General features: G+C 35.7%; 4 protein-coding genes and 2 pseudogenes across 5 annotated transcripts; 5 read left to right on the top strand and 1 right to left on the bottom strand.

The window, feature by feature from the left end:
• Positions 1-1,133: 1,133 nt before the first annotated feature.
• Positions 1,134-2,807, bottom strand: LOC107634643 (uncharacterized). The gene is made up of 5 exons (XM_088510048.1): positions 2,432-2,807; positions 2,267-2,339; positions 1,906-2,024; positions 1,508-1,578; positions 1,134-1,273 (listed from the first exon to the last, which is right to left on the bottom strand). The coding sequence occupies exons 2-5, from the start codon at positions 2,303-2,305 to the stop codon at positions 1,134-1,136; spliced, it is 369 nt and encodes a 122-aa protein (XP_088366174.1). The 5' UTR covers positions 2,306-2,339; positions 2,432-2,807.
• Positions 2,808-4,155: 1,348 nt separating this feature from the next.
• Positions 4,156-6,920, top strand: LOC107631050 (putative cinnamyl alcohol dehydrogenase 1). The gene is made up of 7 exons (XM_016334368.3): positions 4,156-4,290; positions 4,615-4,706; positions 5,189-5,302; positions 5,385-5,615; positions 5,731-6,016; positions 6,149-6,299; positions 6,448-6,920. The coding sequence occupies exons 2-7, from the start codon at positions 4,618-4,620 to the stop codon at positions 6,642-6,644; spliced, it is 1,068 nt and encodes a 355-aa protein (XP_016189854.1). The 5' UTR covers positions 4,156-4,290; positions 4,615-4,617; the 3' UTR covers positions 6,645-6,920.
• A 90-nt stretch (positions 6,921-7,010) lies between these two features.
• LOC107631049 (L-type lectin-domain containing receptor kinase IX.1-like) lies at positions 7,011-9,567 on the top strand. Its single transcript, XM_016334366.3, has 2 exons — positions 7,011-7,216; positions 7,373-9,567. The coding sequence occupies exons 1-2, from the start codon at positions 7,146-7,148 to the stop codon at positions 9,399-9,401; spliced, it is 2,100 nt and encodes a 699-aa protein (XP_016189852.1). The 5' UTR covers positions 7,011-7,145; the 3' UTR covers positions 9,402-9,567.
• A 1,302-nt stretch (positions 9,568-10,869) lies between these two features.
• LOC110270337 (uncharacterized) lies at positions 10,870-11,562 on the top strand. Its single transcript, XM_021119415.2, has one exon. It carries the CDS (start codon positions 10,870-10,872, stop codon positions 11,560-11,562), a length of 693 nt encoding a protein of 230 aa, XP_020975074.2.
• A 7,563-nt stretch (positions 11,563-19,125) lies between these two features.
• LOC107633641 (L-type lectin-domain containing receptor kinase IX.1 pseudogene) lies at positions 19,126-21,732 on the top strand (annotated as a pseudogene).
• A 523-nt stretch (positions 21,733-22,255) lies between these two features.
• On the top strand, positions 22,256-24,799 carry LOC107634644 (L-type lectin-domain containing receptor kinase IX.1 pseudogene; annotated as a pseudogene). The gene has a single exon (XR_015907126.1). The product of XR_015907126.1 is annotated as an L-type lectin-domain containing receptor kinase IX.1 pseudogene (transcript).
• Positions 24,800-25,564: the final 765 nt, after the last annotated feature.

Here is a 25,564-nt window from a genome sequence, read left to right as displayed (position 1 = left end):
TAAAGTCTGATTGTATTTCAATCATTTTGCACATATACATTACACGTATATTCAAAAGAAAACACTGTCAAATCAAATTTTATAAACCACACTAGTAGTTAATTTATATTACGAAAAGAAAGTTAAATTTGAATACGTTTAGTTTCATTTCATATTGGAATTATATATTTTGAGAACATTATACCAAATACGAGGCATATTTAATTTTATTTTAAGTAACTTTAATTATTCTCTGTGAAATGTGAAGAAGGGCAAAAGAAAAAAATGATAAAGGAGTACTTACCCCCCCTATTTTGAGGAAATAACAAATTTAGTGAAAATTTTGAAGAGTAAACAAAATTTCTAAAATGATTTCGTCCCAAATAAGATTCTTCTTAAATTTTAAATAAAAGTCATGCATTTTCACGCTACAAAACCCCTTGTAGGAACCAAGACTTGTGGAGTGTCATCGAATTTAAAATTTCATTACTAAGACTATAGCGCAACTATAGAATTACATGTAATGTAACCAAAATAAAAGTCTTAAATAAAATAAAACCATAACTATCGAAATTAAGATAGGTCAAATGAAATCTCCATGTAAGATTTCTTCTTATCTTTGATTTCCAGTTTCCTTGAATCCAAAGGCATGGTCTCCAATGTAACAAGTCCCTTCTATTTTTAATTCCGAGTACCTTGGCCTCAACCAAGACTAGGAAACTATTCACTTTTTCTTAGCTTGTTAACATTGTTGGATTTCAAGCAGAAAACCATTAGGTTTAATTACTATGTTAGTCCCTATAGTTTCGCAAAATTTTCAATTAGGTCCCTATACTTTTTTTCCTTTTAATTGAGTCCTTGCACCAAATTTTTTTTTTTAATTGGGTCCATACACTTTTTTTTCCTTTTATTTAGGTCCCTATACCAATTCTTTTTTTTTTAGTTAGGTCCCTATAAAATTCAGCCAATTACTACTAAGAAGAACTTAATTGAAAAAAAAATTTAGTGCAGGAACTCAATTATAAAGAAAAAAGTATAGGGACCTAATTGAAAATTTCACGAAACTATAGGGACCAACAGAGTAATTAAACCAAACCATTATAAATGCATACTCATCATAGCCATTGTTACTGCTTCACAGTTTCCTGCTAGAATCAAAGCTTCAAGCTAAGATCAAGGCCGTAGCGTCCTGCTTTGTGCCGCCCGTGATGTGATCCAGGTGCATCCCTCCCCAACTCTGGATCCTTAACTTCTAAGAAGTTATAGAAAGGCTTATTGTCTGATGCATTTGATCCTGAACGATAGTTTGAGTCATCAGTACTATCCGATAAAGTTTCAAAACCAAATGTATAGTTAGACACACAAACTATAATTAAGAAAAATTGTCCTTCATTGTTCTAAATCTTTGGATAGATAAAAAATGTACAAATTTTATCTTATGAGAGGAGCATTTGTTTAATTATTTGCTTCATTCCTCAAAAATATTGATACAATTACTAAACGGAACCAAAGAGTTAAGAATATTGACCTTCTGAAATTTCTTGTAACTTACTTCCATGACTTGATTGTAAGTTAGCATATTGCCCTTGGAAAGAACACCTTGAAACAAATGCATAGGTAGTGGTGGTGGATGAACATCATGATGAGTCGCAAATGATGAAAAATTTGCTTGGCCATGTACGCCAATGTCAGAATTGAATCTTTTGTTGTTGAGATCCAACAACAAAAATCAATAGCCAAGAACTGAATCAATAGCTCGGCAAAGAAATTTGGCCGGTAATTTCTTTTTGAAAAATCAATAGCTAAGAACTGAATTAATCATTGACCTTAATAGCATCAAGGCATCAACTATAACAAATCAAATGCCTATATGGAATTAAAGTAAAATATGCATTACAAAACCTACTCAACTAGAAGAAAAGATACCTGTTCTGAAAGAAAAGTGATTCCACCATGGTTAACCATTTCATAGGTCTCTCCAAGGATTGGATTAAAAGGCTTCCATGTTCTTTGGTATGCATAGTGAACAGATACAGCCCATGATGCTGTGATGATTAATGAATTACAAAAGGTAAAGAAACAGTCGTAAAACACATGCATAAGTCATATCAATAAAATGTTTAAGCTCAAATGATTTACATTGTTGATTGATCACATGTCAACACTAGTTAAAATGCTACATAGAGGTTCTTGATTTCATTCGCCTAAATCTTTAACTATTCCTCCACTATCTCCAAATAAAATAAAATTATTGTATAGAAGGATTAAAAGGAGAGAAAACACTCACATGCATACACAAGCCGCATGTATAGATCCTCACACTCATCTGCTTTATCAAGCAAGTGGGAGTACTCCATCAACTAGTCCAAACACTTTGAAGTTCAATGAAGCAGCAAAAAAGAAAAGAAAAAGAAGCAATTGAATGATGGTAAAAATTGAAGCTTTCACAAACCTCGGCCATTTTCTAAAGCATAGTCATAGGTTCAAATTAACTATGATAGCATCTAATTAACTCTTTTTTCTGTCCATACAGGAAGATTGGGTGTTGTGTAGGGTGTTCTACAAGAATAGAGAAGTTGGTGGCAAACCTAATAGCATGCGAAGCTGCTATGATGACACAGAGAAACTGAAGGAACCGAGACATCACTTCTTGTTTCAGAGTCAATGCAGATTATGACACCACTCCCTTCTATTAATGAATTAATCAATTCAGCAAGCTAGGCTAGTCCACCAACAACTAGAAAACCAGTCCCAATTTGCATTCATTCCACCAACAATCCGAATTTGCAACCAGAGTCAATTGCTCTTCTAAGCACATAAATACTTATTAAAATATGAAAAAGGGTAAGCATCCATGAAACCAAAAAGTTCACCATACTACAGATTTTTGGCAAAACAGAGAAATCCCAATAACAGAGGCATTGATACATTATATTGACAAGAACAAAAAAACAAAATAAAGAGATTGAATCAAATAGAAAAAAAAAAGTGATTAAAATTCAGACAAAAAAAAGTTATTAAAATTCAGACAATCATGTGATTAAAATCATGTTCCGTTCGAAGAAATTCCAATTAATAATGGCATGAGCAAGGCTAAAGCATGCTAATATTTAACAAAATCCCAGCCCCAATTTGCTTTCCTGCCACCAATTTGCAATCATGGAGTCAGAAGAGATAGCGGGGTCGAGGAGAGAGCGGGATCTTCTTGGTACGGCGATGGACTTGCTGCGCTTCAGTGCAGCGGAGCAGAGCAGAGCAAAGAAAAGCTTCAGGCAAGCAGTAAGCAGTGGTACATGACGGGCTTCGTCTCTCGCAGCTGCAACAGATTCGAACCACGCACAACTAGAGGAGATGGTGAGTAGCTCTGACAAAAGAGAGGAAGCAGAAGATCCCGGTGTCGCCGTCTCTGTGGATCCAACAGAAACAGTACTGATTGAAGCTCGAGAAAAAAGGTTTAGGGTTAGAGGGCTTCTTCTTCTTCTCCTTTAGCAGAGAGAAGGAAGAGGAGGGAGGAGACGAAGAACACGAAGCAGCTAGATGAACAACTTTTTTTATTTTTTTGTTTTCTTTTCATGTGTTTTTGTCAGAAATTATTTTAAATATAGAAATGGAGATGGTGTTTTGGTTGAATATTGATATTTGAAGTGTATTACAATATTGTGGAACTCATTCAACACGCCTCCCACGTGTTGCACTACGCCCCCCACGTGTTGGCCAATACGCTGCCACGTGTCCAACACGCCCCCACGTGTTGACTTTTCACCTACAAAATCCACCCATCTGTAATTACACCAAATACTCCCATTTCCCAAAAAAACACCAATATTTCTTCAAATTATTTAAGATTTTAAAATATAAGATTAAAGTTAGTTGAATGTTAAAATTTAATTAATTTAAAATGATAATTTTTATTTAACATAAAAAAAAGGATATTTAAGTCTTTTTCATATATTTATATAAAAAATATTTTTTATTTTTATTAAATTATGAGAGTATTTTAATAAAAATAATGTTAAGATATATATTTTAAAAAAATAAAAATTAAATGCTGACGGAGATAATATAATTTATGTAGTGTTTTGTTATTTGTCCACATTTTTATTATCATTCTACCGTAGTTGGTACGTTGGAGAGAAAAACGAAGAGGGATAAAAATTGCTGACGTGGCAATGATGATAGCATGCATAAAGTCGACATCTCATTGCATCACTGTATGGATTCTATTATAAATAGTTCGTGAGTTACTGTTCATTGTGGTTGGTATCTTCATCGCAGAGAGTTCAAGAACAAGCGCTACCTCCCGTAGCACAGGTCACTCATCTTCTTCCCTTATCTCACTTCTTTTCTTCTAATTAAAATTAATTTTCTTACGCCTGATAATCTAAATATGCGTGATGATAATAATAGGGGAAATCAAAAGAACAAGCTTATTCCTTTTTTTCTCTTCTGGAATATCTGTTTAGTTTTTTTAACTTAAAATTAGCTGTTTAATCGTTACCAGCATTTCACGTTTCTATGATGGAACTCTATGTTCTCAACTGTTCGAAGAGCGTAATGACCTGTATTTTTTGTATAGTTTTTCCTCATGTTAGTTTGAGATTGATGATGTTTAATTGCATGTGATGGATTTGAAAGATAATGAGTGCTGAAGGAGCCAATAAAGATTGCCTAGCGTGGGCTGCAAGAGATTCATCTGGAGTCCTATCACCTTACAAATTCAGTCGCAGGCATGTTCATCTTATATTTTGTTCAATCAAAGTCCAATTTCCTCCTTTCCCCCCTTTATTATTTAATATCCCCAATTCAACCAAAAATGGAGGGACAAAATAGTTCCTTAAGATTTGATAGACACGAATTTGTTCCTCAGTAGACAAGAGCTTCCCTCTTGATTTTAGCGGGTATATTAGTCTTTCGTATATATGTACGCATTTTGTATGGAACGACTAATCTTTCACCTTTTATTTATTTTTTTCAAATAATAAGCATAAATTTGTTATTTTGAAATCTTGAGGGGAGTTTTTTCTTTTTTCCTCTCTGTTTTCTGGTCAGGAACGAGATTTAGGGTTTACTCTATTCTTTTTTGGCTCTTTATTTTCATTTTTATTGTGGGTTAGGGGTGATGATTGATCAGGTTTGCTTTTGGTTTGAAGAAGTACCAACTAATTATTTGCTTGATTTCTTGATCACATGGCAAATGATGGTTGCTCAGGGATCTTGGGAATGATGATGTTCACATAAAAATTACCCACTGTGGGGTTTGTTATGCTGATGTTGTTTGGACTAGGAATAAACATGGTGATTCCAAATATCCTGTAGTACCTGGGTAAGTTGGCTGATTTTGCTGTATGTAGAAATGAATAGCCTATTTATTTAGACTAATCTTTTTGCAATATTTTGTTTGTCAGACATGAGATTGCCGGGGTTGTGGAAAAAGTTGGTTCTAGTGTCCAGCGTTTCAAAGTTGGTGACCATGTTGGAGTAGGGACTTATGTCAACTCATGCAGGGATTGTGAGTATTGTAATGACAGACAAGAAGTTCATTGTGTGAAGGGAGCAGTTTATACCTTCAATGGCGTTGATGTTGATGGAACAATTACAAAAGGAGGATATTCAAGTTACATAGTAGTCCATGAAAGGTGAATTTAGAAGATGCTAGTTACTTGTTATATCTGTTATGAATTATTGAATTTTGTCTTTGGCTTCCTGAAATCTCTTTCAATGATGTATACATGTTTGGTCTTCTGTCGACAGGTACTGTTATGTGATACCTAAGAATTACCCATTGGCTTCAGCTGCTCCCCTGCTATGTGCTGGAATTACTGTTTACAGTCCCATGATGCGCCACAAAATGAATCAACCTGGCAAGTCTCTAGCAGTGATTGGTCTTGGTGGTCTTGGTCATATGGCAGTGAAATTTGGAAAGGCATTCGGGTTGAATGTAACAGTTATCAGCACCAGTGTATCCAAGAAAGAAGAGGCCCTGAGCCTACTCGGTGCAGATAAATTTGTTGTTTCAACTGATAAAGAGCAAATGGCGGTAAGAATTTCACCGAACATGTATCAAGTAACCTTTTCCTTAGATCATGAAGACACTATTGAGTTATCAATTCTGCTGCTTCATTTTTCTGTAAAAAATCAACACGGATGAGAATTATTATTTCCTATGCAGGCACTGGCCAAGTCTTTTGACTTTATAATTGATGCGGCTTCCGGTGATCATCCGTTTGATCCTTACATGGCACTGTTGAAGATATCTGGTGCTATGGTCCTGGTTGGGTTCCCTAGTGAAGTCAAATTCAGCCCTGCTAACCTTATTCTTGGTATGTATAGCTTTTCAGAGTATAGAAAATTCTTTGTTAGAATGGTGCAATATTTTGTTTATGCATACTCTCACTTAAATAAATAAGCTTATCTTGGTAGCTTACAGCAGTGTTAGGAACCGGTGTAAATGCATAATCTTGTTGGCAGGTATGAGAACCATATCAGGGAGTGTTACTGGTGGCACAAAAGAGACACAAGAGATGATTGACTTCTGCGCCGCAAATGGAATTCACCCAAGCATAGAAGTGGTTCCAATAGAGTATGCAAATCAAGCTCTTGAGAGAATGATAAATAGGGATGTGAAATATCGGTTTGTTATAGATATTCAAAACTCCCTAAAATAGGTCCAAAGAAATGAGTATACATGGTTGTGGACCGACCTCTTTTTATATACATGTTGGAAGATTTGGATAAATAATAAAAATACTGCCCATATCATATTTTCTAGTCGGCTTTTGAGTTTCTATTTCTCCGCTCCTCACATGGTTTCAAATCAGTAAGGACTGAAGTTGAGGACTGCGAATTTTGAATGTCTGGGACATGTTGAGAACTAGAAAAATAATTCGTGTGGTTTTATTATCATATCTCATAAGTAAAAGATTCTAACTATTTTCTGCCAACTTTTATTATTATTATTATTATTATTTGAAGGCGGTCTCATTTGATACGTCTGTATACAGTTGTGCTTGTGCAGATTGGCTACCCAAGCAGAGTATGGGTTCACCTTCTTAGATAATCCACCACTAGAGAATAGAGCTAGCCAAGATGTAACCCCTTCAACCTTAGATTTTCTTTTCTCTTGGGCCTAGGCCCGGTTAGGTCACCAAGACAAAAAATATGCTGGCATGGGATCCACGTTGATTAATAATACTACAACCGTTATTCGTCAACGTCAACGCCGTATAGCTATTAACAGGTAAGAATGGGTGGCTTGCAATCTCCAAGGGTAATGTGTGTGTTGAGTTTCCAGAATCTAAGTAACTCGTTACATAAACTTGCTAACGATGCTGTTATCGATCTTGTTGATATTGATAATCCCTTATGGATCCTCCTTATCATTCAACTTCACCAGTTTTGATCCCAACAACAAGGACATAGTGTATGAGCAATCTGCATCACCAGTGACACCATCAATCCAACTCACAAGAAACCGGCAAGACGCTACCCAGGGTAGCAGCACTGGTCGTGCCACTTACTACCAACCCATGCACCTGTGGGACAAAGCTTCAAGGAATCTCACACACTTCACAACCCATTTCTCCTTCATCATTGATTCCCAGAATCGAACTAACTATGCAGATGGCTTCGCATTCTTTCTTGCCCCTAACGGCTCGAAGCTCCCGAATGCGGGGGGAGGCACCTTGGGTCTCGTACCGAATAACCAGACACTCAACGCAACTGAAAACCCCTTTGTGGCTGTGGAGTTTGATATCTTCTCAAATGTTGAATGGGATCCACCAGCAGAACATGTCGGCATTGACATCAACTCAATGAGGTCTGCAGCTAACGTCACATGGTTCGCTGCGGATAGCATCAAGCAAGGGAAGCTCAATCAGGCTTGGATCAGTTACGATGCTACTTCCCTCAATCTGAGTGTCACCTTCACTGGCTCTAGCAATGGCACCACACTGCTGCAACATCTATCTGCCATAGTGGACTTGAGAACTTATCTTCCGGAATATGTTACCTTTGGGTTCTCAGGTGCCACGGGAACTTCATTTGCTATACATCAAATTCTTTCATGGGATTTCAACTCGACTTTGCAAGAACTACAAGTCATTGCAAATCCCCCAGCAATGACTCCAAGCTACCCACCTGTAGTTACCGAAAAGAAGAAAGGGGCCAACAACACAGGACTAGCAGTGGGATTGGCTATGGGCGGGGTGGTTGTGGTTTTGGGTTTGGGCTTGGTTTCGTTTAAATTGTGGAAGAAAGGAAGTGATGATGAAGAGGAAGATGATCAAGATTTTGAGGAGCATATGGGGGACGATTTTGGAAGGGGAACCGGGCCTAAGAGGTATTCATATGCTGAATTAGCACGTGCAGCGGATAATTTCAAAGATGAGAACGAGCTTGGTCAGGGTGGATTTGGAGGTGTCTATAGAGGGTACCTTAAAGATATCAACTCGTACGTTGCTATCAAGAGGATATCAGAACATTCTCATCAAGGAATAAAGGAATTCGCGTCGGAAGTAAAGATCATTAGCCGGCTTAGGCACCGAAATCTTGTCCAACTGATTGGTTGGTGTCCGAAAAGGAAGAAGCTCTTGCTTGTATATGAGTACATGCCTAATGGAAGCTTAGATGTTCATCTTTTCAACAAGCAGAATCTGCTGAGATGGACAGTTAGATACAACATAGCTCGAGGCTTGGCGGCCGCACTGCTATACTTGCACGAAGAATGGGAACAATGTGTTGTGCATAGGGACATCAAATCAAGCAACATCATGCTGGATTCAGAGTTCAATGCCAAACTTGGGGATTTTGGGCTAGCAAGGCTTGTTGACCATGCAAAAGGCGCGCAAACCACGGCTCTAGCCGGTACTCTGGGCTACATGGCTCCCGAATGCAATACCACATTCAGGGCTACTAAAGAATCAGATGTGTACAGTTTTGGAGTTGTGGCATTGGAGATAGCGTGTGGAAGGAAACCCATCAAATATAATGCTCCGGAAAGGGAAATCAATATTGTAGAATGGGTGTGGGGTCTCTATGGAAGTGGAAGAATTCTTGAAGCAGCGGATGAAAGGCTAGATGGAGATTTTGTGGAGGAACAAATGAAATGCTTGATGGTTGTTGGGCTGTGGTGTGCTCACCCTGATCATAGAAGCAGGCCTTCAATGAGGCAAGCAATTCAAGTGCTTAACTTTGAAGCTCCATTACCCACTCTTCCATTGAGTTTGCCTGTCCCTACCTATGTTCACTCGTCTTCTAATTTAGCTCCATTCAGCATAGACAATTCTTCAGGGGATGTCCAATACCAGACCATGAGCTCCACCTCAAACTCAAACACAACCTCCTCCGGTGTCACCACAACTTCTGATGATGTATCTCCCTCTAAGTCACTTCTACACTCGCGGCAACATACATTAATGAAGTAAAGTGAATGTTTCTTCTGTCTTTTCTTTCTTTCTTTGCATAGAGGATTTTTCACTTGCTTTCTTTTTTTGGGTTTGTGATGATACTCATCTAATAATTAAGGCCCTATGAACCATGTAACTTGAAATAATTGTGATTTAATTTCTATACAGAAATTTATGAAAGAATGTTATATGAATATTTTAAGGAAATCAACTAAAACTCTACGAATACAAATAATACAGAGACACTTAACTGTTAAGTCTTGAAACGTAAATGATAAGGATAGGTGGTTAAGTGGTTATGTGGTTTGATTGAAGGAGGATGTCCCTTTAGGTGATTAAGTATAATAGGCGTTTAAGGGATAGTCTTCTTGAGATTATGTGTTGTTTGTAATTTGTCTAAACAATTCTCCCCTTTGGATCGAGAGTCCTAACAATAATCGAAAAAAAAAAAAAAAATCTAACTTTATTAAAGACGGATGAGAACAAAAGGTCATATACAAATTATATACTCAACATAATTAACTAATTAAATGAAAGTTAAATATTGACACAGAAAGTTAATAAATCATGTCCAAATTAACAGTAGAATAGAATATGGACGTTTTAAAAAAATGTTTCTTCATAACATATTATCATCACCTTCAAGTTTTATCCTCATCTAAACAGATTAGTAGAATAAACAATGAAGAAGAAAGTTCTTGGGATAGGATATATATACTGAAAGAACTGTTCAATCTAACTATCTAAGTGCATTCGGCAAGAGTCTATTCATCCCTAAGACTTTGGCAGTTCTTGGCACAACAATGGTTGGAGAAGGGAAACAATCACGGAGCAAACTATATCATACTTAGGTGTTAGGTACTAAAACTATATATCCAAAGCATAAATATTTGAACCTTCATTATTGTAGTCGCGTCATGGATGATGTAGTCTAAGAATAGAGGGTGGAATCTTCTTGCAAAAGTATTAAGTTGACAGAAATGAACATATTTTGCACTCGGCTTATATAGCTAATTGTTAAGAATATAACGATATATAAGACCAATTCAGAATTGGAAATTCTAATGAGATCATAGTAAGATGGTTTCATTTCGATGGAATTAGAGTAATATTTTAGCGAATTGTGTGTAAAGGAAAATACTTTGCTATGGAACCTGAGAATCTGGCGGAAACATATTGGTCATCACGAAAAGTATCTGTCAACTAGTGCAGATAGATTCGCAACACTTTGGTACCGTTACTGTAACTAGCAGTGAAGGCAAGTTACCTCTGGAAACTCAACCTTCATCCAAGGATCATGAACTTTGTGTGGAGATTGATGAGGAACTCCCTCCCAACAAAGCTTAATCTTCAAAGGAGAGGTATGAATTGTCTAGCTCTTTGTCCTAGATGTTATCAGAGAGAGGAATCTGATTTGCACTTGTTTAGAGATTGTGATTTCGCCCAAAGATTTTGGTTTTTGACATCCCTTTCTTTAAGGCCAGAGATGGGGAACCAGGTGAGTCTTCAAGCATGGGTTGAAGATATGCTAAAGGTTCTAGATAGAGACCCAAGAGGTTTTTTTTGCACGTGTTTGCATGCTATCTGGAAAGCTAGAAATGCCTTAGTTTTTGAGTATAAACACATTGATTTGGCCGAGTTAGTAGAGCTAGCAAAAAAGAATTTTGTAGATTATGGCCTGGCTATTTCAGCTGCAACTCTTGGAACCACAATCTCAAGTAGAGAAAATAAGGGCGGAAACTCCTCGTGGTTGGCTCCTCCAAATTCTCTGAAGATTAATACAGATGCTGCACTTGTGGCAAACAAGATGGCTGGTGCAGGGGCTGTGGTGAGGGATTCGGATGGTATCATTCTTGCTGCAGCAACTTGGAGAATCGATTCGAGTGTGGAACCTCATGAAGTCGAAGCTCAAGCTTGTTTTTTAGGTATGCAATTAGAGAAAGACTGCTGTTTTTTGGATATTGTGCTTGAATGTGATAACTCTGAAGTGATTCTAGCTCGAAAGAATGCAAGGGTGGGGGACAATTATTTTGGTTCTTGTATAGCTGATTGTTTCAGCTTGATTAGCAGCTTTAGATCAGTGAGTTTTTTGCATGTAAAGAGAGAGAGAAATAGAGTGCCACATACTTTAGCTAACCTTGCTCTTACCAGTCCTAATTTGTTAGGAAAGCACTCTTAATATATAAACGTAGATACATAAGTTTACTCATATTATTTTTAAAATATTTTTTTTATTAATACTATGTCAACAACATCGCTTACTTGGCAAAATATTAGAATCAACCACTTAATTTTTGTCAAATCAACTATTATTTCCAAATAAAAAAAAAATATACAAAAATTTGTAATCAAATTTGTAACCTACAAAGACATTGAATCCATATCCATATATTTATTATATCTTACCGTTATAAACAATACAATAAATTTATAACTCCAATAATTAATTTATTAATTCCTATAAATAACTCATTAAATATAATAAATATTCACATTACAAATGTAATAATAATATTATTAATCATAATAAATCTTACGTTATAAATATTCAAATTTTATACTATTTGAACTACTTATATAAGTTTCTTGTCACTATTTCTTCAAATGACATCAAATTTAGCACAAAAAATTTATTTCTGAACTACACAACATCTCAAACTTACTCAATGGAGCATTATTTTTGGACAATATCACCAAACAAAAAGACAATTTGTTTATCAAAGCTCGCGTGGTTCATTTATGGGAAACATTAACACCCACAAATGAAGAAGAGTCTCTTTGCTTAGAAATGATTATATTAGATGAAAATGTACAAAATAAACATATTTATTATATTTTTAAATTGAATTTACGAAAAAATACTTTAACTATTTTTGCTTTTTATACTTTTTATATTATTTTATAATACTTTATATATAATTGTATTTTAATATGTTAAAATTATACCTCTTTTAATATGCTATTCATTATTCTTTTATAACTAATTATGAACTATGATTTACTAACACAGTAGGGAAGGGAAAGTCTATACTATAAAAAATTTAAAAATAAAAAATACAAATAATTTGTATAGGCTAATTAAAGGTATAATAAAAGCAAATTTTTTACTCACAATTGTTGTGAAAGAAATTAAAGATCCAATTTTGAACATTTTTTAATACTGTTTTGAATTTGCATCACTTGAGACATTATCTGACAGAGTGGGTCAAAAAAAAATACTAACAGGTAATTTTATTTTATACTATTTCAATTATTCTTATTAAAAATAACTTATTAAAAAAAATCTACACATTTTTGTTCTCTTTATTGTAGATGTCATTGAAAAACTACATCAAGAGATTAAGAAGAAAGAGAACCATACAAATTCAAGACACATCTTCGGAAGAAAGATATACATGCAAAGATGGAACAAACAACATAATAGAAGAACATGCCTTCACAAGAATCTCGACAGAAAGAAGAAAGCAACAATTCTAACAATAACTAATAAAGAAAAATGAGGACGAGTGCCACATAAGAAGACTAAATCCATCAACTAAAACAAATGCAAAAATCAACCTACCAAATAAAAATGTCACTTTATAATTTATACAACTCCAACATCCAAATATTTTGTACTACAAATTGATGAGTTTGGAAAACTCTAATTTGATTTTACGATGAACAAACATTATTAACTTAATTAAATTACAAAATTGTCAATATGATTCTTAATTCATATGTATTAATTGATAATTTTGTTATGCAGGATATATGTACTCTAAAGCCAAAAAGAAAAGAAAAATTGTTGCAAGCCCAAAATGAATTTTACATTCAGCATTGGTTCAAAAATTATTTAAAGTGTGGCTGATTTATTATTCTTTATTGGGCCAGATTCAATCATTACTAGTATTAGCCCAATTCAAATTTTAACCTAAGGCTTGGTCCGAAACCAATCTTAAGAGAAAAACAAATGCTTTGCTTCATGCTTCCAACGGATCTCATTTCTTTATCATGTGATGGAATTCAAATTTTATTAAGTAGGGTTAATGCAGTCTTTGGAACCATGAGAGAGAAATTATGATTGATTAGATGGTTGGCCTTAATGAAGGCACGCTACTCAGCAAAGAGGGAAGCAAAAGTAACTCATTTTTAATTATTTTTGTTCAAACTCATTTAATTACTTTTCTTTCTACTCTCTCCTCTCTCTCATCCCTCTTCTCTATTCGGTCATATCACAGAGGAAACCATAGAAGCTATGGCAAGCTACCGTAGAAAAGAAGAAGCAAGCAACAAGACCATTGTAATGATGGCAAGAAAAAGAAGACAAAAAGTATGTTGTGGCTGAGATTTTCATCACATATGGTAAAATTTGGTGAAGAGATCTCAGCTTCTCCAAACCAAAAATGGAAGAAGAAGATTTTGGTCAGAGAAAGAAGATCTCAGAAGGATGGCTCGTCTCTACTTTTGTGTTCACTCATCACAGATGGTAGCTAGGGCGGCTACGTGAGGAAGGAAGCAAAAGTGGAGTAGGAGGAGCTGTCATACATCAAGAAGCATCAAGGGTTAGGAGTCCTTCTTGGAGAGCACGTCAAGTTGGATGGCTCAGATTGATGAAGCTTGATGTAAAGAGAAGACTCAGAGGTAATTGCATGTTGGTTCTAGCATTCGATTATCTCTCCTCTCTCTCTGACCGAACCGGTTTGCATGAAGAAGAAGAAGTTTAGCTTGGTTCATTTGGTTTCAACCGTGGAGTCTTTCCCTCTATATATAAGGGAGAACAGCCAGGGTTTGAAGCAAGAAAAAGAGTGAAAGCACAGTGTTTCTATAGCTACCTAAGCTAACATATGTTCTTCTCCTTCAATGCGTTTCATGTTATATTTTTCTGTTTAATTTTGTCTGTCTTGAGTCTCATGCAAAAAAGCAAACAGTGAGGTTTGTATGAAAAAGCCATAGAGCGGAAAAAGGCAGAGAATGTAAAATTAAAATAAAAAAGTCATAGATGTCCTTAGAGGTCATTTGTACATCTGTGTTGTGTTTCATGATTCTGTGGGAATCTCCTTGCAAGTTGGGTTAGCACTTAGCAGTTGAAAGCTTGGCTGTGACCAAGTCAAGTTTAGGATTGGGGTTTGGATTCTGGACTTGTCCCGGATAGGAAGGGTAGTTCCTAGGGAGAATTGGTGTTTGTAATCAAGAATGATTATAGTGAAATTCCATCATTGTTGTGATGGAGACTGGATGTAGGCTGCATTGCACTAGGCAGCTGAACCAGGATATATCTTGGTGTGATTCTCTCTTTTTCTTCTACTCCATTTCTATTTCTGCTACATAGGAGATAAAACCAAAAATATCTCGTGCCGGGTGACGAGATAAAAAGAAAAAGTCTCGTGGCTGGGTACGAGACAAAAATAAAAAAGTCTCCAGAAGTTGTTTCAAGGACTAGCAAGTTACTAAGCAAAAAAAAGGGGCTAAGATTCAACCACTCTTCTCTTAGCCACTAAAAACCATCACAAATGATTTAAAATAAAACACCTTTCAAATTTAACTTTAATTTACACATATTTAATTTAATTCTACAAAATGTAGCCATTTTTAATATTTTTTTTAACCAAAAGAGCTCAAGCCATTTTTAATATTTATTATATACTATCATTAATTTACCGTCCGCGCATTGAGCGGGTCTCATCTTAGTATTTATAATTTGGCATATTTGGATTGTCTTAGTCCAATGATGGTTAATTAGTAAAGAATTACCATTATTACTTCTTATTGAAACCAAGAAATACTTGGTACTTAATACTGGTTATTTTAAACTGACTTGCAAAAAATAAAATTCATTCTGGGCAAATCACCCATATAAACTAAGTTGGGAAAAAATTTACGTGATTCAACCAAATCAATAATTGTTACAGAGTTTAACCAAAAGGACATTTCTATATAATTCGAATTAGTCTAATTCGAATTTCACATTCACGGTAATTCGAATTTACACACATGCACACAAGCACTAATTCGAATCATGGTGATTCGAATTACACACACGCTATCCATAGTAATTTAAATAGGACAGCTTCGAATTACTCAAGAGTTGGTGCCCATAGTAATTCAAAAGAGAGTGATTCGAACTACACACATTTTGTGATATAATTTGCAATACCTTTCTGTCTATTCTTTTTTTTTTTTTTGAATCAAAACAAGCTCAACACATTAGAGTGGAGCAAACAGATAAACATATCATAGTTGCATACAAAAGAAACTCTATCCTATGGCATCTCCTCATAGCCATCAACCACCAATAGAATGACATGCATTCCACTCGTTATAGCTCGACAACGCCCTCATTTGAATGATCTCAACACCTGCTCTTGTATTATTAAAAATTCTGGCATTTGGTTCCAACCAGACGTTCCAGATTACTGCAAAGAACGCTACCATCCACGGCTGCTGATCTTGCTTCTTATTGCGCAAACCAACCCAACTCTCAAACAGGTCTTTCATGGTTCCAGGAAACTACCCATGGTCTACCAAAAGACCTCAACCAAGTGCACCACACCTGCCATGTGAACTCGCAAAGAAAAAATAAATGCTCAACAGATTCAACCTCCTTGGCACACAAGACACAAATATTATCACTATGGATAGAAACTCCCAGTCTAGTCAATCGCTCCTTAGTATTAACTCTGCCAACTAGCACAAACTGTCCGAAAAGCTCAACTCTCGGAGGTACAAAACCTTTGTCTATTCTTTTATTAAAAAATTAATAATTTATTAAAAAAATTAATAATTTAAAAATTAAAAAATATATATTTTATTTCATGCATTAAAAAAAAGCTAACAAAATATTTAATTACGAGACTTCTTTAAAATATTAATGAGCTATCAATTCGAATTTCATACAATACTTTGTTGCCCATTTTTAATAGCTCATGAATATTTTTTAATAAATTATTTTAATAAATTTATTTAAATTATATGGTGAGATATTACATGATTCAAATTACGCATGGGGAAGTTCGAATCACTCTCATTCGAATTATACGATGAGCAATTCGAATTCTATATAATACTCTTCTGTCCATTCTTGATAGCTCATGAATATTTTTTAATAAATTTATTTAAATTATACCACAAAAATATATTTTATTCTATACAAAATAATTTAAAAAAATGGCTTAAAAGATGTTAGGAGTACTATAAAAATTTGTAATGTCCTAATGACTTAGGACATTAAAAAAATACTCTACATAGTCAATAATAATTTAGAAATTAAAGAAAAAATATTTTTATCATGTATTTACCTAAATCACTAGAATATTACAAACTTTTATAATACTCATAACATCTTTTAAGCCATTTTTTTAAATTATTTTGTATGGAATAAAATATATTTTTTTAATTATTTTGTATGAAATAAAATATTTTCTTTAATTTTTAAATTATTATTGACTATGTAGAGTATTTTATTTAAAATTTGAGTACATGCATGTATTTACCTAAGTTATTAGAACATTACAAATTTTTATAGTACTCCTAATATTTTTTAAGCTATTTTTTTAAATTGTTTTGCATAGAATAAAATATTTTTTGTAGTATAATTTAAATAAATTTATTAAAACAATTTATTAAAAAATATTCATGAGCTATTAAAAATGGGCAACAGAGCATTGTATGAAATTCGAATTGATAGCTCATTAATATTTTATAGAAGTCTCGTAATTAAATATTTTGTTAGTTTTTTTTAATGCATGAAATAAAATATATATTTTTTAATTTTTAAATTATTAATTTTTTTAATAAATTATTAATTTTTTAATAAAAGAATGAGCAGAAAAGTATTGCAAATTATATCACAAAATGTGTGTCACTCTCTTTCGAATTACTATGGACACCAACTCTTGAGTAATTCGAAGTTGCCCAATTCGAATTACTATGGATAGCGTGTGTAATTCGAATCACCCTAATTCGAATTAGACAGCACTAATTCGAATCACCCTAATTCGAATTAGACAGCACTAATTCGAATCAACCTGATTCGAATTACATGCACACTAATTAGTTGATTTGAATTACTGTAAATGTAAAATTTGAATTAGACTAGTTCTAATTACATAAAAATGTCTTTTTGGTTGAACTCTGTAACGATTATTGGTTTGGTTGAATCACGTAAATTTTTTTTCAACTTAGTTTACATGGATGATTTGCCCGTTCATTATCAAAAGAAATAAAGGCAGGATAAAGACCTCAGTCGGATGAACTTTCTTTGTTGTGGTACATAAATATTTTGTAGAATGGGTGTGGGGTCTCTATGGAAGTGTAAGAATTCTTGAAGCAGCAGATGAAAGGCTCGATGGAGATTTTGTGGAGGAAGAAATGAAATGCTTGATGGTTGTTGGGTCTTCAATAAGACATGCCATTCAAGTTCTCAACTCTGAAGCTTCCTTACCCACTCTTCCATCCAAATTGCCAGTACAAACCTATCTTGATGATTTCACAGTGCATTCATCATCATCATCTCTTATAGCTCCTTCTTCCATTATTTACAAATTTTTTTTTGTCTTGGTGATGTTTATTTCTTTCTTTCTTTTGCATATGTTTCCACTGCCCTTTGTGGACACTATTAATGGCATTTGTCTGTTGCTATAATTTGGTAGCCGTATCTGAATAAGAACAACTGTTTCAAATTTGTGCACAATTGTTATCCAAGAGTATAGGGTTTATAATGCAATTCAAAAAACTGTCATGATTTGAATATTCAATATCCCCAAAGGAACTAAATTAACACCGTCGGTCTCATTAGCCATATGTCACAACCACCTTAACTAAGTAGCTGGGTAGGATAGAACACGCAGCCAATAAAGTAGTCTCAACTATGGCAGCGAGCCTATATTTCTGGGGTCTCTTCTATGGTGCCTAAAAAATTCAAGCACCAAAGAATTTCCAATATTTTTGTAATGCTTCTCATTTATCCTTGGTTAGCCATAGCAGTAGTCAGTAGAAGGGGACATAAGGGACATTGGAAAATAAATATACGTAGACACATCTCGTCAAAGATGAAGGGCCATGCAGCGTTTGTTTTCAAAGACTGGAATTATATTTGATAGTCAATTTCGGAATACAAAATTTCAGTAGTTTATTTAATTTTTTAAATTCTAAATTTACTGATAAATTTTTATATTTATTTTAAACTAAATATAATATTGAGATATAACTCAATCAAGTATATTATACATCAAATACAATACAAAAATTTAATTTAGTCAATCTTAATATCTCTTCCAAATGCATGTGCCATCAAAGGAGTTAATAAGACAGAGGAGGATGGTTGGTAGACACAATGATGCTTGAATCTATCTTGAAGCACTCACTACCCCATTGTACGAGTTCCTTATCTTTTACGGGTTCTCCAATCTGCCCCTTAAGCCATAGCTTCTTTATTTTTTAGAGTAAAATAACAAATAAATTTCTAAAAATTTACACTTCGAATATATTAGTCTTTAAAAAAAATATCAATAAATTTTTTTAAGATAATAGATAAAGACACACTACCTTTAAATTAGCCTTTATGATTAAAGTAGAAGATTTTAATTTAAACTAACTTGTTCACATTTGTTATCGTAGAGAGTTTTATTGGTACTTTTTTTTCTTTCGGGAACCAATCTGCCCAAAATATAAACTCTGGGGTTTTATTTATCACTTTATTAAATTTCTTATTACAAACTCAGTAATAAATGCTCACTGTCACTGAGTCAATCAACAATAACGTGGAAGCTTATGCATTGCAAAAGAAAAAGAAAACCCATTCAAAGCTACAGCAGAAAATTAAGAGGGAAAGACCACAACACCAAGAAACCAAGTCTTCTCAACCACCGGACAATTCTAAATTGTTCATACCACAACTCCCTCTAAGTCGCTTCTCTACTCGCGTCTGTCTTTCTTTCTTCTTCTATGCATTCCCTTGCCCATTGCAGCTTTCTTAGAGGGTTCTTGCATTCACTAGCTTCAACCAAGATACAATTGAACGAGTCTCCTTAGCCATGGCAGCATCTCATCAACACTACTGTGATAACAAAAGTTATCTTCTTTCTTGTTTCACCTTATTCTTTCTAGCTGTAGCATCAAGTGCAGCTCCAATAGCATTCAACTACAAGACATTTAGAAACATGGGAAACACCTTAAATCTTACAGGAGGAGATGCCTCTCTGGACATTAATAATGGAGCACTCAACCTTACTTATTATGGGACTGATAGCCTTGGCAGAGTCAAATATCACAAACTGCTGCATCTTTGGGACAAGAAAACAAGCAAGGCCACAGATTTCACCACACACTTCACCTTCTCCATCAATACACCAAACAAAACCTACAATTCGGATGGCATCACTTTCTATCTTGCTCAGCCCAACTTTCCTCTTCCAACTCCAAGATTTGGCGGCGGCATTGGTCTCCTGTCACGTGCTCAGATGCTTACTCCAAACTACACAAGCAAAGATCATTTTGTGGCAGTAGAATTTGACACCTTTGGCAATGTCGAATGGGATCCCATTCTTGGATATGATCATGTAGGTGTTGATATTAATAGTATGGCCACTCCTTACACTCGAGAATGGTTCACTAGCCAGGATGAGAGAAAATATGATGTTGATATCACTTATAATGCTACTTCAAATGTTCTGGCTGTGTTTTTCACTGGATACAAAGATAACATCACAAGGATTAAGCAGCAATTATCCGCTGATGTGGATCTGAGAGAGAAACCACCAGAATGGGTTGAATTTGGCTTCTCTTCCGCAACCGGTATGTATTATGAGTATCATACTCTTTTCTCGTGGTCCTTCAACTCTACTATGAACTTGGACTTGGACTTGGAAGCACACAGCAGGGACAATAATGAAAGAGCAACACACAAGGACAACAAGGGTAATCAAACAAAAACCGGAACAATCATAGGGGTTACTATTGGTGCATGTGCTTTAATTGGTGTTTTTGGGCTAGCTTTTCTTATGGGATGGAAGCTGAGGAGGAAAAGAGGAGTGGAGAATGTAATTAACCTTGCAATGGACAGAGATTTTGAGAGAAGCACTGGACCAAGGAGGTTTTCCTATGCAGAACTTTCTAGAGCAACTTATAACTTTGCAAATGAGCATAAAATTGGTAAGGGGGGTTTTGGGGAAGTCTACAGAGGATTTTTGAGAGACCTTAACATGCATGTTGCCATCAAGAGGATATCTCAGGGATCTCAACAAGGTGTGAGGGAGTATGCATCTGAAGTCAAGATCATTAGTCAACTGAGGCATAGGAATTTGGTTCAACTCGTTGGTTGGTGTCATGAGCAGAATGAGCTTCTACTGGTTTATGAGTTTGAGGAAAATGGAAGTTTAGATTCTTATCTGTTCAAAGGTGGGGGGTTATTAAAATGGGAAGTAAGATACAACATTGCTAGAGGCTTGGCTTCAGCTTTATTTTACTTGCATGAAGAGTGGGAGCAGTGCGTGCTTCATAGGGACATCAAACCCAGCAATGTTATGTTGGATTCCAATTTCAATGCAAAGCTTGGAGATTTTGGGTTAGCCAGATTGATGGACCATGAAGCAAGTTCGAAAACAACGAATTTAGCAGGAACATTTGGTTACTTGTCACCGGAAGCTGCAACGAGAGGGAAGACTAGTAAAGAGTCAGATGTATACAGTTATGGAATTGTTGCATTGGAGATAGCATGTGGAAGAAGGGTGGTTGAACAAAATGTGAATGAAGAGCAGATATACTTGGTGGATTGGGTTTGGGAACTGTATGGCAAAGGTGATATACTTAAAGCAGCAGATCCAGGATTAGAGTTGGGAGCATTTGAGGAAGAGGAAATGAAGAGGCTAATGACAGTTGGGCTTTGGTGTACTCACAGTGATTACCTTAAAAGGCCATCAATGAGACAAACACTTCAAGTACTCTATTTTGAAGTTCCATTGCCAAATCTCCCATCACAGGGTACTGATGCACCTAACTCTGTCAGATCTTTGCTTCCTGAGAATAATAGCCAAACACAGCCTTCAACTTCTTCAAGCAGTAGCACCTTCACTGTTGGGTCTACACACTCCAACAATAAGGCTTCTTCTCAACCTCTACGTACATTCTAAGTTGATATCAATATATCACCTTCAGTTTTTGCTTTTTGATGTTTTAATTTCCAATTTAAAGTAAAATTCTACACTTGTGCTTGTCTTTCGTACTGAACCAGTTCTCTTTCTCTCTACTCTTATTATTTTCCTTCTCTTGCAACATTGCATTGGAAACTCAAAATGCCATTATCGCATAAAGAATTCTTAACTCACAAGCATAATAATGATTTATGAATTCATAAAGATGGATTTATATTATATTTGTTTTTGTTGTGAATCCATTTTGCAAGCTCATTCAGATATGATTACTCTTCTTTTTATCATGTTTTTGGCTTATTTGACCTGAAATGAGACTCACTTATTGGTGGTAATTGCTAATTCATAGAAAAGCACGTTCCATTGACTCCCAGGTCTTGGTCTTTGTACCTGCTATAATAATTTAATAATAACTGCCAATGGCCAGTTGCCATATTTGATGGAAGGGGTGTTTCGAATGCTAAACAGTGACATCAACTTGCGGTTTAATAATGCTTTATCTAACCAATTGTTAAAAAAAAATCAGAAATATCTACATCACAGCATTTCGGTTCAAAGAAATTGCTTTTTCTCGTAGAGGGAACTAAATTTTCTTTCTTGGTTACTATTATCCTCCAACATCTACATCAATCTATCAAAGTAAAATTTGTGCTTCTAGAAAAAAAAACCTATAAAATATTACGAAACTTAAGATACTGATTAAGAAGAATTAAGAAAAACTAATTATTGTTCATGCAGGGAAAACTTGCAGCAAAGCAAGTTGGCCTCGTTGAGGGTCCTTACACCTTATATTGTCTCTCTTCCTTTCATAATGAATCTTCCATGAAGCTTCTATTATATGGGTATATATTTTAGTTATGGAAATGTTATGTGTGTAAATGCAAAGAAAAGAAGGAAAGTTTTTATTGGTAAGCTGTGATTTTTCTTTTCCACCATATACACTGGTCATTCACATGTGTGAACACTCTTTTGGCACAAAACTTGGTTCAGCAGCCACCGAACCTCACTATTCAAAGTACTGTCCTAGAGATTGAGATCATCCATTTTGTTCCTAAACATGGCGGTTTCATCCATTTTGTTCCTCTACGTAGTCATCTTCCCTTATTATGCATCATCCTTAACCTTCAACTTTACCAGTTTTGATTCCAACAACAATAACACCCTAAGATATGAAGCATGGGCAGAAGCAGAGGAAGAAACTATCCAGCTGATAGGAAAAGCGCACTTGAATAACAGCATTGGTCGTGCAGTGTACTACAAACCCATGCACCTGTGGGACAAAGCTTCAAGGAACCTCACACACTTCACAACCCATTTCTCATTCATCATTGATTCCCAGAATAGAACTAACTATGCAGATGGACTTGCATTCTTCCTCCGCCCCAACGGTTCCACTGTCCCCAGTGCCACGGCCGGAAGAACTCTGGGCCTCACTGTTGACAACCAAGACACATTCAACATAACTGCAGACCCCTTTGTGGCCGTGGAATTCGATATCTTTAAGAATTATTTCGATCCGCCCAATGAACATGTGGGTATTGATGTTAACTCCTTGAGGTCTGTTGCTAATACCACATGGTTTTCTAAGGCTAACATTAGGGGAGGGAAAGTCAATGAGGCTTGGATCAGTTACAATGCTACTTCCATGAATCTTAGTGTTGTCTTCACTGGTTTCAACTCAGCCACCAACACTACCATGCTGCAGAATCTGTTTGCTGTGGTTGACTTGAGAGAATATCTTCCTGAATATGTTGCAGTTGGATTCTCAGCTGCCACAGGAACTTCTTTTGCTTTGCACAAAATTCTCTCTTGGGATTTAAACTCAACTTTGGGAGACGACATAGCGAAAGCAGAATCCCCTGTTGCAATGAATCCATCTTCCAGTGCAGCTCCCAATCAGAAGAAAAAGGCCAGCAACACAGGACTAGCAGTGGGATTGGGAATTGGTGGAGTTGTTGTGTTTGTTGGGTTGTGTTTGGTTTTGGTTGGATTGTGGAAAAAGTGGAAGAAAGGAAGTGATGAAGAGGAAGACGATGATCAAGATTTTGAGGAGTATATGGGGGAGGATTTCGGAAGAGAAGCAGGACCCAAAAAGTATTCATTTTCTGAATTAGCGTTTGCAGCTGATAACTTCAAAGATGAGAATAAGCTTGGTCAAGGTGGATTTGGAGGTGTTTATAGAGGGTATCTCAAAGATATCAACTCCTACGTTGCCATCAAGAGGGTTTCAGAACATTCTCATCAAGGAATAAAGGAATTCGCATCGGAAGTAAAGATCATTAGCCGGCTTAGGCACCGAAATCTTGTCCAACTGATTGGTTGGTGTCCGGAAAGCAAGAAGCTCTTGCTTGTATATGAGTACATGCCTAATGGAAGTTTAGATGTTCATCTTTTCAAGAAGCAGAATCTGCTGGGTTGGACAGTTAGATACAACATAGCTCGAGGCTTGGCGGCCGCACTGCTATACTTGCACGAAGAATGGGAACAATGTGTTGTGCATAGGGACATCAAATCAAGCAACATCATGCTGGATTCAGAGTTCAATGCCAAACTTGGGGATTTTGGGCTAGCAAGGCTTGTTGACCATGCAAAAGGCGCGCAAACCACGGCTCTAGCCGGTACTCCGGGCTACATGGCTCCAGAATGCAATACTACATTCAGGGCTACTAAAGAATCAGATGTCTACAGTTTTGGAGTGGTGGCATTGGAGATAGCGTGTGGAAGGAAACCCATCACATATAAGGCTCCGGAAAGTGAAATCAATATTGTAGAATGGGTGTGGGGTCTTTATGGAAGTGGAAGGATTCTTGAAGCAGCAGATGAAAGGCTAGATGGAGATTTTGTAAAGGAACAAATGAAATGCTTGATGGTTGTTGGGCTGTGGTGTGCTCACCCATATCACAACAATAGGCCTTCAATAAGACAAGCCATTCAAGTTCTCAACTTTGAAGCTCCCTTACCCACTCTTCCAGCGAAGTTGCCAGTACCAACCTATCTTGATGGGTGAACAGTGCATATCAGAGCATAAGTTCTAGTTCAAACACAAACACAAGTTCTTCTGGTATCATCCCAGCTTCTAATGATGTGCCTCCCTCTAAATTGCTTCTGATAAATTCAGTGTTTCCTTTAGCGTATGTTTTCATTCACATTATTTGAGTTTGTTATTAAACTTTGATTCAATTCGGTCTTATGAACCATAACTTGATATAATTGCCATTTGTAATAAAAACTTATGTGTAGCAGAAGTGGAATTGTTTGTTTTCTCTGAGTACTTGAATGAACCAACCCTTTCTGGGAACGTTCTTGCCTTGTGGCTGGTAGAGTTGAGCCACATCCTTTAGCTATATATAAATAAATAAAAAAGAAGAATATTAGTAACTTTTTGGGCACCAAGTAGTCCTTTTCTTGGCCTTGGTTTTCTTGTGAGGTTTAAATACGTACGAAAGGATCTACTAATGCAATGGAATATAACTGAAGGAGTTTTAGGATGTGTACATCAAGAATAATGGAAAACATTTCTCACATTTTATTTTGTCAATGTGATCGAGAAAGGCTTTCTAAATTGGAGTAGTTGACAAATCCATGTTCGGGGTCATTAATATCTGCCACGGATTGGAAGTCATTGTAAAAGAAATAGTCAACTATTATTAAGAACAAAGTGTCTTTGATTGCCATTTGTCACAAAACCAAATCTACCTGAAAAAGTTTATGAATTATATACAAGTTACTGAAGAAGATCAAGTAAAAGCCAAGTCTTTAATTTGTTTAGCCGGCAGCAAGCAGCCCCTAACGGTTTTATACCCACCAAGATCACAACTGTCATACTCACACATCACTTGTCCTGCTGCAACATATATCTGCCATGGTGGACTTGAGAACTTAACTTCCCGAATATGTTACCTTTGGATTCTCGGCTGCACAGGACATTTGTTTGCTATACATCAAATTCTTTCATGGGATTTCAACTCGACTTTGTACAATCAAGAAATACGTACTCATTGGCAAAAAATTTGGAAAAATAGGAGACTCGAACCCACAACCTCTTAATTAAGTATG

Source organism: Arachis ipaensis, chromosome B3 (assembly GCF_059453495.1).
Source record: "Arachis ipaensis isolate K30076 ecotype BB chromosome B3, ASM5945349v1, whole genome shotgun sequence".
NCBI lineage: Eukaryota > Viridiplantae > Streptophyta > Magnoliopsida > Fabales > Fabaceae > Arachis > Arachis ipaensis.
The sequence above is the reverse complement of the archived record's forward strand: the minus strand, read 5'-3'. Positions and strand labels throughout refer to the sequence as shown.

What these genes read in the sequence shown, in the direction of transcription:
- LOC107631050 (XM_016334368.3), top strand. Translation starts at nt 4,618, where the DNA reads ATGAGTGCTGAAGGAGCCAATAAAGATTGCCTAGCGTGGGCTGCAAGA. An exon ending in AAATATCCTGTAGTACCTGG is followed by an intron (nt 5,303 to 5,384) that starts GTAAGTTGGCTG and finishes TTTGTTTGTCAG; the next exon opens with ACATGAGATTGCCGGGGTTG. An exon ending in CTGATAAAGAGCAAATGGCG is followed by an intron (nt 6,017 to 6,148) that starts GTAAGAATTTCA and finishes TTTCCTATGCAG; the next exon opens with GCACTGGCCAAGTCTTTTGA.
- LOC110270337 (XM_021119415.2), top strand. Translation starts at nt 10,870, where the DNA reads ATGGGGAACCAGGTGAGTCTTCAAGCATGGGTTGAAGATATGCTAAAG.
- LOC107631049 (XM_016334366.3), top strand. Translation starts at nt 7,146, where the DNA reads ATGGGATCCACGTTGATTAATAATACTACAACCGTTATTCGTCAACGT. An exon ending in CGCCGTATAGCTATTAACAG is followed by an intron (nt 7,217 to 7,372) that starts GTAAGAATGGGT and finishes CAACTTCACCAG; the next exon opens with TTTTGATCCCAACAACAAGG.
- LOC107634643 (XM_088510048.1), bottom strand. Translation starts at nt 2,305, where the DNA reads ATGAGTGTGAGGATCTATACATGCGGCTTGTGTATGCAT. An exon ending in CATGCGGCTTGTGTATGCAT is followed by an intron (nt 2,025 to 2,266) that starts GTGAGTGTTTTC and finishes TAATCATCACAG; the next exon opens with CATCATGGGCTGTATCTGTT. An exon ending in GTTACAAGAAATTTCAGAAG is followed by an intron (nt 1,274 to 1,507) that starts GTCAATATTCTT and finishes ACTATCGTTCAG; the next exon opens with GATCAAATGCATCAGACAAT.